Genomic DNA, 14,319 nt, shown 5'->3' on the forward strand with positions numbered 1-14,319 from the left:
GGAGAGGAGAAACTAGAATATATTCACATTTAACAAGCTGGAATCAAAGAATGTTTTACTTCTGTCTTAAAAAATTACTCAAACCAACTAATTGATTATCAAAATAGTTGTCAATTATTTCAAAAGTTGACAACTAATTGATGAATCGATTAATTGTTGCAGCTGTACACCAAAAAGTAATTAATGCAAACTGTTTTGCACCATTCAATTAAACAATAAATGGCTTGATTTGGTCTTTGTCTTTACAATGTATGAAGTGTTGCTTTCCCAAGAACCCACTGTGACTGCAAAAGAGCACCTGTAAAACCTCTACCAGTAGGGTTATGGCAAGCAATAAAAATGGAAAATGACGCAGTGAGCGACACCACACATGTGAATTAAGTGACAGTGTTCCAGCGGGTGTCCTTGGAGATGTCAAAGTGTGCTAACTGAACAGCAGTTCCTGTCGAACCTCTCTACAGGAGGTGACACTCTGCTGATGGAGAGAATCTGGCCTCCCCAGAGGACCGGCTCTGAGAAGCAGCAACAGCTCCTTTAAAAAGAGGACGAGGGGGAAAGAAAACAAAACAAAGCACTGCACCACAGAAACCTCAGTCATTTTGTAATCCCTTGGGAGGCAATCTCTGTTGCACTCCACCCCACCCCTTGTTACTATCTGACTCTGTGGAGAAGGAATCTACCTCAGCTTTCATTTGGGCCAAGTGTCGCTATGCAGCAACTGAACTATGGCAGGTAAGTGACCTGACAACTGACCAGAGACACAAGCAGAAGGCAACTTGGCTTCCACTGTCAAAATGCCCACCAAGGGGAATAAATAGGCTTTCCCCTCAATACCTCCTCCTCTTCCTCACCAGATAGAGTCCAGCACCAACATCAGAGGAGCTACCTTGCTCTTACTAGATAGTTTTTGCTAATGCAAGCCCCCAGGAGTTTGGTAATACAGCACTTCGTGTCTAGTATTAGAGTCAAAGATTTGTAGCCGAGCAAAAACCCAAGACACACAAATGGGTGACAAACAGTACTGAACTCCCCTAAGGGCAAACCTTGTGCTGTGGTTGCAAATGTTATTAGATCTTGTTGCCTAGCACCTCAACTAATCTGTATTTCTGTGTAAGATCCACCCCCCACTGTATGCAAACTGCACAGGAGCACAGAGAGCGTTACTGGGCCAAAGAAAGAGGACAGACACAAAGTGAAGACGCTTAGTTTCGACTGCCAATCTAATCCAGCCTTGCAGTTGGTATTGACCTCTTGGCCTGCAGTTTGCCGTTCAAGCATGTCTACAGAGTTGGAGCTGCCCTTCCGATTGGACACGCAACTAACGGAGGTGATGCGCCTGCGGGTACAGTCTCTGCAGCAGCGAGGTCAGAAGAGGCAGGACGGTGAACGCCTGCTGCTTCCCAGCGAGGCCGTGTACCGATTGGACTTCTCCAAACAGTCCCTTCGATTCTCGCGGTGGACGGTGCAGCTGGGCCAGACGGGACGCCTCACCGTCACGGCCACCTCGCAGCTTTGGACGCCCGACCTCACCAACCTGATGACACGTCAGCTGCTGGAGCCCGTCGGGGTTTTCTGGAGGACGGCGGGCGACGCGCCCATCCAGTGCTACGAGGCTGACGCACACGAGTTTGGTGAGAGGATCGCAGAGTTGGCTAAGGTAAGGAAGGTGATGTACTTCCTATTTGCATTTGCAGATGGCTGCAGCCCTGAGACTGTCGACTGCTCCATCACCTTCACAGTGGACACTTGAGACTTTGTAATTGGACATAGGTTACTTGCTCCAAACTCTTCTTCTGTGCTTGTGTGCGTTTAGTTAATTTTGGGTTAAACTTGCTTTTTTGGATCTGTCCTAAGTGTAAGCACAAGAGAAAGCCTACTATATTACATAATCTGACAACCTCTACAAAAGATATAACTTGCTTCTTTGTATTCTATGATGTTAGTTAAAGCTAAATACAAATAAATTGAATAAATCAAAAATGTGTATCTGTAATATTTTAAACAATGTCTGAACAAGAATCAGTTTCTTGGCTTGTGTTGAGCAAATGTGTTTTTCACCCTCTCCTCCTCTTTGACAAACAGCCAGCCCTGACGGGTTTGGGAGAAATGAGCCCCATGTGAGATAATGGATAGAGACAGTGTGTACTTGTGTGTATGTGCTTGAGTATATTCCCCAGTGGACGAGAGAACAGGTTCCTTCCTGCTGCCTCATCCATCTCCGTCTTGCATGGTGACCCTGACAAACAAGAGAGAGGGGGGCATGTGGATTTCATCTCTCAGCCGCCGGCTCTGTTCTCCTCCTGAGGAGTCCCTGCTTTACCCTGCAACAGGGGGATAAAACAGTAACTGTGACTGTGAATGAGAAGACGCTTGTCAGATGAGGTGTGAGAGAAGGGAAAATAACTGAGATGTCAGGAGGTATTAGACTTGTATGTTGTTGGTTGAAAGCATGTAACTAACTTGACACCTGAACCATCAAACCATTCTCTGATAAAAAAAGAAGAAAAAAAGAGTCCAATGCTACACATTTTCAAGAGTCTCAATTAAATTGATGAATAAATATTAAGGGTGTGACGAGACACCCAGCTCACTAGACGGGACAAGAGATTGGGTTCACGAGATCAAGACAAGACAAGACACTATTTAACAGACAATTACAATGAAGAAATTAGACTGGAAAAACAATTCAATCGAAAGTCCAAAAATGTAAACCAAGCACTGAAAGGTTCAACCACAAACTCAGAAAACTGGCTTCTGTCCTGTATAACTAACAGTTTCACTGTTACTTATTCCATACATATAGTGGTGTCTTCACTCAGAGAACCAAAGCGTAACACATAATAATAACATAGCTTAGCGTTTGCTGGCTGTAGACCAAATGTGTTGTACTTGAATTTGTCACTGTACAGCAGACAGACAGAAATAAAGCTTATTTTACTGTTGTTTCACATTGATTACGTTCTAAAGCACGAATAAATGATTTTTGTCATGACAGATGCTCTTTTCTCCTCCTCTGCATTTTATGAATTGCAGCAATAAGCAAGGAAGTAAACTGCGCTAGTATCAATTTATTACCATTATAGGACTAACGGAGAACATGTATCTTTGTTTGATATCATTAAAAGTGGTTAGAAGTTAGGTGTTGTCTGCTTCCCGACTTATTTTACTAGAAAAAGTCAGTGGTCTGTAAAAGACTGGGCCACAGTGAAGCTGCGGATGCTTGTATGTCTTGGCCAAAAAAGAGAGAGGGAAAGAGAGAGAGGGAGAGAGAAAGAGAGAGAGAGAGAGAGAGAGAGAGGGAGGGGGAGAGAGAGAGAGTGAGAGAGAGAGAGAGAGAGAGAGAAACACTGGGTTTTACAGGCAGCTTTTTACTTATTTTTACCACTTTTTTATGCCCATATGTAAACATTCTCTCAGAGCAGACTGTCACAATCAAGTGTCTCGCTACAACAAGCCGTGGCATCTTGTTTCAAATCCCATTAAACCTCGGTAATCACTTTGTTTCCTCTGTCAAGATGGATGCCAAAAAACATTTCAGAAAAATCCTGACACCCAAAACGCCAAAGCTCACTACAGTTGTTAATATGACACCACTAGTTTTGGACTGAAGCTTGCAATAGTGGATTTATTGTGGCTTCCCACTGCTTTTACATTGCAAGACAGGAAATGTCTGAAACAGAAGACAGATAAGTTAAGTTATGTAGGGTATAGACTCAAGGGTTTTCTTTCTCTTTAGTTTGCAGAGACAGTGAGCATTAATAAAGAAGGAAGAATATGTAAGGAGATGCAACAATGCTTCATAAAGAACCTTTCCTTATTTAGTTACAACATCAATAGTCTTGCTTTGCCAGACCCTCCTTTAAAGCCCGCTGAAGGAGGGTCTGGCTCCTCCACATAGCATCCGGGGATGGGAGGAGAACATGTTCTGGTTTGTTGGCATTTCTTTAAACCAATCAGAATTGTCATGGGCGGCGCTAAGCTCCGCAAAGAGCCGCTGCAAAATAGTCGTGCGAGAGAAAACTCAGATTGGAAAGATAGTCTAGCTAGCTGTGTAAATTTAGCATGCAGAGATCTGAAGAGCAGTCAACAATAGTCCTCCTTAATCTACCGAATGTAAAATTCCAACACAAAGAACAGATTAAACAAACATGTTAACAAGTTGTTAACTTTTGAGGTGCTGGTAGGCAGGCCTTTTCATTTTGGAGAGAGCTAGTCAAGAAGTTTCCCCTCTGCCAGTTTTGATGCAAAGCTAGGCTAACCACCTCCTGACTCTAGCTCAGTAAGTTAAAGTGCTCATATTATGTTTTTGGGGCTTTTTTCCTTTCATTTATTGTGTTTTATATCTTTTTTGTGCATGTTATAGGTTTAAAGGGTGAAAAGCCCAAAGGAACTTACCATCTCAAACGGAAAACACTGTTCACAAACTGCTCCAAACAGCTCTATTGTAGTCCAGCCTTCACTTTCGTGAAGCAAATGCGTCACTTTGTAACTCACACTCTGCTTCTGACTGGCTAGTAGTCCTTTCCTAGCTACTGCGCATGTGCGACTCCCAACAAAGATGGAACAGAAGTGAGATGCCTCACTCTGTAGCTAAAACAGAGAGCTCAACACACAGGGTGAAAAGAGGAGCCAGAGCAATGTGCAGTTCAACAAAGATATGGTGTTTTTTGAAAATGAAACCATGTAAACCTGTTTTGATATAACCTCTAAATACAATTTTGAACCTGAAAATAAGCATAATATGGACACTTCAACATACAGACCTGAGATAGAAATTGTTTTACTCGTCATATCGACTCTTGATAAGGAAGCAAAACGAAGCATTTCAAGTGTTTCAATATTTCTTTAAAAGTGTGGCTTTGCGATGGGAAACCTTTACTTTAACAGATTATGTTAGGCAACTCAAACACACCTGTATGAGATTTACTAAACATTATAGTATAGTGCTCTGAAGAAGAAGAAGAAGAAACAGACAAGTACACATATACACAAACAAAGAAACAGACACTTACTTTTTGCCACAGAGACTCTCTGGAGGCCAGGCTGGAGCATGCCGCAACGAACCAACAGTTACCCAGCTGTCCCTGATGTAAATCGTGTGCGCTGATGCCATCTACAAACAGGTGCGGGTCCTCACACAGCTCCTGCACTCCCAAAGACAGACACAGAATAGTTTAGTGTGTGGTAGCTTTGAGGTTCAACACTGGTAAATTATGCATTTTATAGTCAAGCTGAGGCATTACGTTTTCTATGATACCCAACAACAGAAATGAAGGCGCTTACTTTAAGCCAAGATGTGATATGTGTAATCATTTGAAAGGGAAAATGATATAAATGTATTATTTGCAGGGTAAGAAAAAGCCTCTGAAATAGGGTATCCGATTAATAAACTCTGTGTACAGTCCACGGCACAAACACAGAGGAGCTGAAATGGGTTATCGAGGCAAATTCATGAATCTGAAAAAGACCATCTGTCCTGATGCACCCACGTATCATATTCATGATCTTCTGCCCAAGTGTGGGAGGGTTAGAGACATTTATGAATTCTGTACAGACGGACCTCTATTACAGCTAACAACATGGTGCTCTCTCTGTGCTGAACTCATACACGCATGCACACATGCATGCAGGCACACACACACACACACACACGCACACACACACACAAAATCACAAAAATCCGACACCCTGTGGTTCCTGTGGATGAGTATTACAGGCTGTGCGCCAACACTAGCCATTTACAGAGAGACATGCTGTCCTCTACTCTTTTATTTACACACAATGGCTACACTTCAGCAAAAATGTCACAAACAAGGGGAGGTTTGCCAAAAAGAAACCTGTTGGTTTTGAGGTTCTGTTGTTTCCTGTTTTATTTTGTAGTAGTCTAGTTCTGCCTCGTCTGGGTTTATTTCCTGTCTTGTGTTTTCCCGCCTGTCTGATTGTTCTGACCCGCCGTGATTCCCCTGTTGTATCCCATGTTTCTCATTTACTCGTTACCTCTTGTATTTAGTCTTGTCTGTTGTCAGTTCATTATTTTCTGTGTCAGGGTGCTGTGTATTTGTCTACCTGTTTTGGTCTCTGTGTAACTGATTCCTGGTCCTCTTATCTACTTTGTTTTTGGATTACCTTGCCTACTGTTTGTTGGACACCTTTTGTTTGTATGGATTTTTGTTAATAAATATTCAAGCTCACCACATAACCTGGTCACCTCTGCATTTGGATCCAACATTATCTACTGTTATGGCAATGACCTATTGTATATACCTATTGTATGACCTATTGAATAAAAACCAAACTGCATCATATCCATAATTTAAGTGACAGGCCACTATCTCATTTTTAATATAAAGGTTAACATCTGCCCATTATAAAATATAGAACAACTTAATTTTTAATACAGCCGGCAGAGCTCTGCCGGCACTGAGTCTGGGTGTGAACACTCTGTCTGTTTTCGGTTCTCTCTGCTTTATGGGACTGGCGGGTCGATGGGCACCTCGGACATTACTCAACAGACAGCGGAAAGCCCAGCACCACTTAACAGCTCTTTATCTCTACACACTTGCAGCACTAAACTAGGGGGAGTAAAGTAAAAGAGGGGGAAAGAGCGAGAGAGATGGATGCATGTGAGCGTTTACTCATGTAATGCAGGAACAACTGACATCCGCACTGGGACTATGTGAACAACTGCTGTTTTATTATAATAAAAACTGGACAGTCAGTATCGATTTGATAACCACAGCTTGTTGATGTTTACACTTTGCCACATACAATCCATATGTCAAATCTGACAACAATCCGTCATTATTTATTTTAATAATCCTTACCATTAACTGTTTCATTTTTTATATTGTATAGGACATAATGTATATATTTTGGATTGGAACCTTAACCTTTTAATACAAGGAGGTTATATGTATGACACTTTCTGTTAACCTGCGATAATGTTTATTGTTTAAATGTTGTTTCATTTGCACTCTTTCCTACGTTGTATTACATCTAGTGACGGCCAAATGAAGCTACATGAACCAGTGTCTTGATTTTCTGAGTCCACTAGATGGCACTCTTGGTTTTACTAGTAAGGCCTAAGGCATTGCAATTCAGCATGTTCTCAACCAATTGTTGAACAGAGAGTGCCATCTAGTGGGCTCAGAAAATAAAAACACTGGTTCATGAAGCTTCATTTGGCCATCACTAACTTCAACTACACTGTAACTATTATTTTTGTATTTCATACCTGTCTTATTTTAGCTGCTTTTAATATTCACTTTAACAGAAGTTTTCTTGACTCCCACAGTCTAAAGACATGCAGGTGAAGCGGAGACATTTCCCAAATGTGTGAATGGTTAAGCACCCTATCCTGCTTTCATTATATACGTCAGCCTTCCAAAGTCATGTGTATGACTGCTGTTCACAGCATATACACACACTCTGTTGAATGTACAAGTGTGGGAGTGAAAAACTACACACACACACACACACAGGACACAAGCAAGCTCAGTAATTTGCTGACTGTGCAAAGTTGATTGCTGCAAAAGCAAACTTTTGATCGGAAGCAGAGGCCACTGCCATTTCTAATAGTCTGAAACACTCGTCTGTGGTGCAAGTCGGCAATGTTTAGATATCTGTCTGACCGGTGCCTGAGTTAAGATCTCTAATCACGTTTCTTTTTTCTTTTTTTCCCACTGTTTGCAGCAGCATTGATTGGTGGAGTCTGAGCAGCGGTGAGGGCTCCCTGTGGCGGCCTGCCATCCAGGGAATGGCTTAGGTGGAAGAGTAATAAAGTATTGATTCCAGCCCGGCCCTGCAGACACTGAGGTAATGTGAATATTGTGGCTGAGCACAGCCTAATCATTTACCCTGGTACTGAGAACCTTTCAACCAGCTTCATAGCACTCCTCAGCACCATCCATCAGGCTGTGAGAGGAACCATGAGGCACACATGCAAACACACAACCAAGCACACAACCAGCCACAAGCACAAATAGACAGAATAACTAAAGTGGAATCTAGTATTATGAATTCAAAGATCCTTGTAGGGTGTAAACACATTCAGTTTTTCTCACCAAAACTCACATGCATATCCTTGAGGCCTAAGAAATACAACACAAAACATTTGCAAAGCCATTTTTTTTAAGCCCGCATTATTCACATCCATGTTGCTAATTAATCCACCTCATGGATGTATAAAAAACATGTGTACAGTGTTTGATGCGGAGCCCCGTTCATTCCTATGAGAGTTGCTCAATGGTGCATGAAGCCAAAAAAGTTCCTCGCAAAAAATTCCACGGATGATTGGCCCATTGGGGCCCATAGAACAGACAAACTGGAGACTTTTGCCGGCCGAGTCTGCTTCTTCCGGTTTGGGGCTACACTCGCTTGAATGGGGATTAAAGGAGTTAATCATGCAACTCTTGCACGATTAGATATCCCAAATGTTAATGGACGAAATGGATGCATTCTTTGTTTTAGTTTTTTTTCATTGAGAAAATGTTTTCATTTGTAACAACAACTTGTCACGTACACACAGTAACACATTCATACCTGGCAGCTGCCCAGTACAACCACAGTCTGATCTGCTGGGAACTGGAGCGGATGGGGTTAAGGGTCTTGCTCAAGGGGGGAGGGACAAGCGCTGCTTATTTATTTTTACTTTTTCTCCAGGTCCCAAGCTCGCTTCTCTTACCTCTAAGTCACCACTCCCCTGATAGCGAAACAACTTGTTTTGCATGGGTTGTTTGGTTGAAAAATGTGTGTCCACAGATTTAAGTCAGTCTCACTAAGTTGTAATTCCATTGTTTAGCCGCTATGTTATATCAGTCATATAATACATCCATGTGTCAAATTGGCTTCAAAGCACGGCACACTTCGGGGAATATCAGGAATGTATATCAAGTCACAGCTGTGCTCAGGTGCACTGAGCACAGAAGCGCAAAGGCAAAAACAGGGCAGCAGCTCATCAAAAACATTGCTTCATAGCACCACTATGGTCAAAAATTCCACATGGTACTTTTAAGGACAGTGAAGGCAGCAGATAAAAGAATGTACATTTAATTTCTTATCAGTTAAGACGAGGGGTGGGAGATATGAATAAAATCTTCTATGGCAATATGGTTAATTTTATATTGTGATACTGATAAATATGGTGATATGGTACATTTTGTGAAGATTCTGGTTCATTATAGCTTTATCTTTTTTTGTAGTCTAGACCACCATTTCAAATCAGTTATGATAACATTGTTATTGACAAAAAGTAACTGCTAATCCTCTAGACCACCAAAAATAATATTCAAGTTGTAATGATCTTTTAAATATATCAGAAATCAAGATACTTAATCACATATTAGAGGTGCGCAAAAAATTGATTCTTGTTTTCTTTGTATTTTTAATTAAAAAAAAAAAAAGATTTATTGTATGTCTACTGCAATCACATGATAGATAGATACAGTATATACTTTATTGATTCCCAAGGGGAAATTTAAGGTCCCAGTAGCTTACAGACATCAAACACAACATACATCATAACAGGATGTTAAAATAACAATTAACAAACAAATCCACATTAATAATATGGATATGAATACATATATACAGACATACATACATACATACATATATACTTACATACATGGGAAAAGTAACTACATTTACATACTGTGAACTGTTTTTTAAAAATCGAGAATCGTTTTTGAATCAAAAATCATTATTGACTTTTATGCCTAAAAATCGAAATCGAATCGTGACATTTTCTGTATCGTACACCCCTATCACATACGCAAAAAAACACTGCCATAGAGAAGTCAGATTCACTGAGCCAACGTTTTCTCCCTGATCCCAAAACAAATACCAAAACACAGGGTGATTACCGATACAGAGTGATGATCTGATACCAGTACCATCATTTCCCAAATTTAAAATCTGAATACTTAATTGCATGAAACTCACTGGAGCGTTTTAACGTAAGGTCACATGAGGACAGGGATGGCTGTGACAACAAACTGTGACTAACTGAATTTAACCCAGAAGTTTAAAATGCCAAAAATGTCTGCCCAAAATAAACGGATACATTCAGATGCTATATAGCTCCCATGCTATAAATGGTAGAGAAAACTGTCTGTCAGCTGAAAAATTGCCATTGTCTCATAGCATACACCATCCTATGGCCCCACCCTAGCGTGGTCAAGACATAAATAAACACAAATCAGTGGAAGAGATGCAGGGGAGAGGAGGCTTTGAAGGAGGTGGAGGATAAGGGCAGCAGGAGGAAGACAGACATGCTGAGAGACAATGTGAGCCAGAGCGAGGGGGGGGGGGGGGGGGGGGGGGGGGGGGGGGGGGGGGGGGGGGGGGGGGAAGCATTTTATTAGAGCCTGCTCTTTATGCTGGTATCTTCTGCCACTGCAGCTTCACTGCAGGCATACATATCGGGGAGGATCCTCAAACAGATATATATATATATTTAAAAAAAATCAATTGTACAAAGTATTAATTTGTGATTGTGTATTTGTTTTTCATTCTCAAATTAATTTGCCCTAAAACCATAAAAAAGTTAAAGTTAAAATCAACAGCACGGTGGCTCAGTGGTTAGCACTTCTGCCTCACAGCAAGTTGCCCCGCAGAGATTGATTCCCGGTCGGGCAGGGCCTGTCTGTGTGGGGTTTGCATGTTCTCCCTGTGTTTGAGTGGGTTTCCTCCCACCATGATGACATGCATACTAGGATTACAGCAGAAAATTAGCCGACTGGTTAACACTGACGCAGAAAAGAACGTGGCCAGGCCTATCAGGGTAAATGCTAAAGATCTTAACAAAGCTACATGCTAAAGAGATACTATGCTAACCCATCACATTTACTCATCACACATATTTGAATTTCTTATCAATATATATCAGACAATTTCCGACAGATTGAAGTCCTAAGGGACACTAGCAAGGCTACCACAACCAAGCTCCCTCCTGCCCTACCCTTCCCTAAATCCCGGTCTGAGACGCTCTGTTGTAGCGCCGGTCTCTTTAAGCCCCCTCCAAAAGAGATTTTTGAAATCTTGGCTTGCGTGTTTGCATGTAAACCGAGACAAACGGAGGTTTAGGCAGCCGAGGAAGTGAGGAAGAGAAGAGAGAGAAAGTGATTTGTTGCTGTTGTTGTTATTTTCGGGATTCTGATTGGCTAACTTGGGCTCGAGCTTCTCGTTACACTGCCACCTACAGGTTTGGCATGCTCTTGATGGCATTTACGGCATATATACACGGGTACGTGTGCACAATGTTATTTTTAAAAAACGGAGAGGTTGAAATGTCTGTTTATGGAAATAGCCGGCCACATGTAAACGTAGTATGAGCCAAGAGTAGAAAAAACTTTTGAAAGTGGAGTTTTCAGAACGGTTCAAAATCTGAAGTTTTTGCACACAGGGATTACTTTTGTAATGTTTATCTCATTATTTAAGGTTTTGGCCACATTTAATTTGATTATCTGACATTGTAACATGTATGTATGTATGAATACATAATAATAGGTCCCCCCTTACTTAATATAAGATGTGCCTAGTTGGTTAAGTTTTGCAGAGCTTTTGTGAAAAGTTCGTTATCCGTTCCTCTTACATCTACTCAGAGAAGTGAGAAAGTTTTAAATCATTTTGCAGCTGCTTAATAAATTGGTGTAGGGGACGTTGGTCGAATGGTTATGGTTCTCCATTAATGAATGATCCATAATAAGTGTACATATATGTTTAAGTCTATGGAAATAAATTCAGACCAAAGCAAACAGACTTTAGGTTTCAAAACACCCTGAGATTTACCTTTCCTGAGATTTATCTTTAAGTGTTCAAATCCTAAAGTAATTTGCAATTTATTTCAGGTTTAATCATGTGAGATAGAATAGGGTGAACAGAGGTGTCAGAAAACAGCACCACCGACAGTTTTTTGTAGGTGGAGACTAAAGACTCAGATGTTGTATAAACTAAAAATGTTAAGTCTCTCTGGGAGCTTAGATCCATGGAGAAGATTTACCAGTTTGGATGATTCCGTTTTTTAAGGGTCCATTTGCTGATGTTAGACTTCTGCTGACAGGCTTTAAAAAAGGAATATATTCTTTTGAAAGAGACACTGAAATGTACTTATACATGTGGATGTTTATAGAAGTCCACACTGTGTTTCGATAAAAATGCAGGGTTGAGGTGTTCCTGTTGAGGGTTTCTAACCTCCTGACATACACCACTGTCAGACATCAATCATGTCCTGACAAAATTGCAAAGGATGCTCCTCCTGCTTTTTCTCCTCTTGACTTCTTCCAGTTTTCAGTCTGCATGACTGACATCAGCACAGACCAAAACACATAATCTGTGTGACCCAGTTTCCATGGCAATGCACGCTGCTGTTGCTGCTGCAGCGGCACACGGGCAGAAGGAGGTTACTCCATCCAGAGTCACAGCCTGCTGTGTGAGGGGGATAACAGTGGCAGGGGAGTCAGCTCACTAAACCCTGAGGCCCTGCATCTGATATCATCTGCCACTGAAACATACACACAGTGCCGCCTTATACAAGAAGACCAAAGAGTGGAGTGGAACAACTGATGACTACTGACATACCGTTATTTGGTGAATTATTTAGTCATAGGTCATCACACACGCTTCATAAAAGGGACATTTGGCTCTGAGAGCTCCCTGATGTGAATGTTTTAAAAATGCAGTAACTGCTCCCAATTTACTGTATGCCAAGTTGCATACAATTATCACATATCTTAAGGCAATTTTGATTAACTGACGACACTGCCTCACTGATTAGTCTGGCTGGCCGGATGTACAGTGCTGGGCCTGACATCCGGCATGTCTCTCATGTCCCTCTTTGGGTCTCCCCTATATATTTAGCAAGGGCACAGTTGCTGCATCAGCCTAGCACCACCCAGGACAGTTGGGATTGGTTTAAAGCAGGGCTCCCCATCCACTGGACATCTGCTAACAAGCCCCGAGGAAACAATATGATTTATGATAAATAAATAAATAAATTTGGGCTGTCAATATAAGGAGTTCATGCAAATTCCTTTAAACTACACTCATTATTTTGACGCGTGATTAACGCACTCGTGTTCTGTGATTTTGGCCTCTGTTCAATCTTTTACTGCACAAACCAACTTACCCGAGGCCTCTTCCAGACTACACGTCCGATCCTGTTGCCCTGGTAAAAGAGCGAGTTGTCAAAGGTAGGAAAGCGGGGGTCCTCAAATAGCAGGCCACTCTGCAAGCACTGCCTCTTCAGGGTGGAGTACTGCTGCCCCTCGAAGGCCTTCACTGTGGTGAACATACTGCAGCCCTGAAGGACACAACAAGGAGGACCAGTCAGAATAAACTTGTATATCACATATCACACGCACAGATTTGCATCAGATCTTCCCACTTTCACTCACACATTTTGTCAAACACAATTTCATCACAAAAGCTACTTTTTCTCCAACAACTAACATCCCCTGGCATTTTTGAAACCAATTTCTATCCCTACTTTTCAGCTCTTTTAGTCACTCACACACACTCACACTCACACTCTTACACACACACACACACACACACACACACACACACACAGAGACTGACAGCAGAATCCAGCATACTTTAATACCTTAACAGTGAAAGCTCTCAGTGGAAATAGGAAGTCAATGTGTGCCTTGAGCACAGCCTGGATTCACTGGGTCAAAATGATTATTCTGTCTATTCACGTTTTTCCCCCCAGGGCCTAATTATCACTGCTATGCATTAAAGGAGCCATGTACACATTGATCAGCTCAGTACTGGCAGGGAATACAGGGGCTGGTGAGTCAGCGCGGAGGCAAGCTAACTAACTAACTAGCTAACTGGTCCTTGTTATGATATACCCCTAACATCTTTGGTAACATTTTAAGGTAGTCATTTGGTATCAGCTGTAGGTTTCCTCATCAACATGAGCTTACAACAGCACACATAAACACATGAAAATGTTTGGTGCCAGAGTAAACTGTTTAAAGAACTTTAACATGATTCCTCTTAATCACTGTAAGACCTTATTAGAACCTAGCAATGCACAGATCTGCCTCCAAAAGGAGCATGAACTGACTGTACGACAGGTTGGGTAGGTATTTGGTTATTAGGGTATTAGGTTAGGTAGACCTTCCTAATTTAAATGTATAATTCAAATGAATTCAAAATCAGAGGGATTGACAAATCCCCATCTACATACAGATCAATACTTGCCTGCTGTAGTCAAGGTTAATTAGCTCATTGTTCATACAGTGGGTACGGAAAGTATTCAGACCCCTTTAAATTTTTCACTCTTTGTTTCATTGCAGCCATTTTCCAAAA

At 41.5% G+C, this 14,319-nt stretch overlaps 2 protein-coding genes across 2 annotated transcripts in view; one reads left to right on the plus strand and one right to left on the minus strand.

The window, feature by feature from the left end:
* The window catches only part of capn5b (calpain 5b), a 36,357-nt gene that overhangs the window by 13,850 nt on the left and 8,188 nt on the right, over positions 1-14,319 (minus strand). The window contains exons 2-3 of the mRNA XM_034889073.1: positions 13,127-13,300; positions 5,013-5,144 (exon numbers count right to left, since the gene is read on the minus strand). Coding sequence (XP_034744964.1) covers positions 5,013-5,144; positions 13,127-13,291 — 297 coding nt within the window. The 5' untranslated portion in view covers positions 13,292-13,300. The remainder of the gene's footprint in view (positions 1-5,012; positions 5,145-13,126; positions 13,301-14,319) is intronic.
* On the plus strand, positions 747-1,959 carry ompb (olfactory marker protein b). The gene has a single exon (XM_034889079.1). It carries the CDS (start codon positions 1,277-1,279, stop codon positions 1,748-1,750), a length of 474 nt encoding a protein of 157 aa, XP_034744970.1. The 5' UTR covers positions 747-1,276; the 3' UTR covers positions 1,751-1,959.

This window comes from Etheostoma cragini, chromosome 13 (genome assembly GCF_013103735.1).
Source record: "Etheostoma cragini isolate CJK2018 chromosome 13, CSU_Ecrag_1.0, whole genome shotgun sequence".
Classification (NCBI taxonomy): Eukaryota; Metazoa; Chordata; class Actinopteri; order Perciformes; family Percidae; genus Etheostoma; species Etheostoma cragini.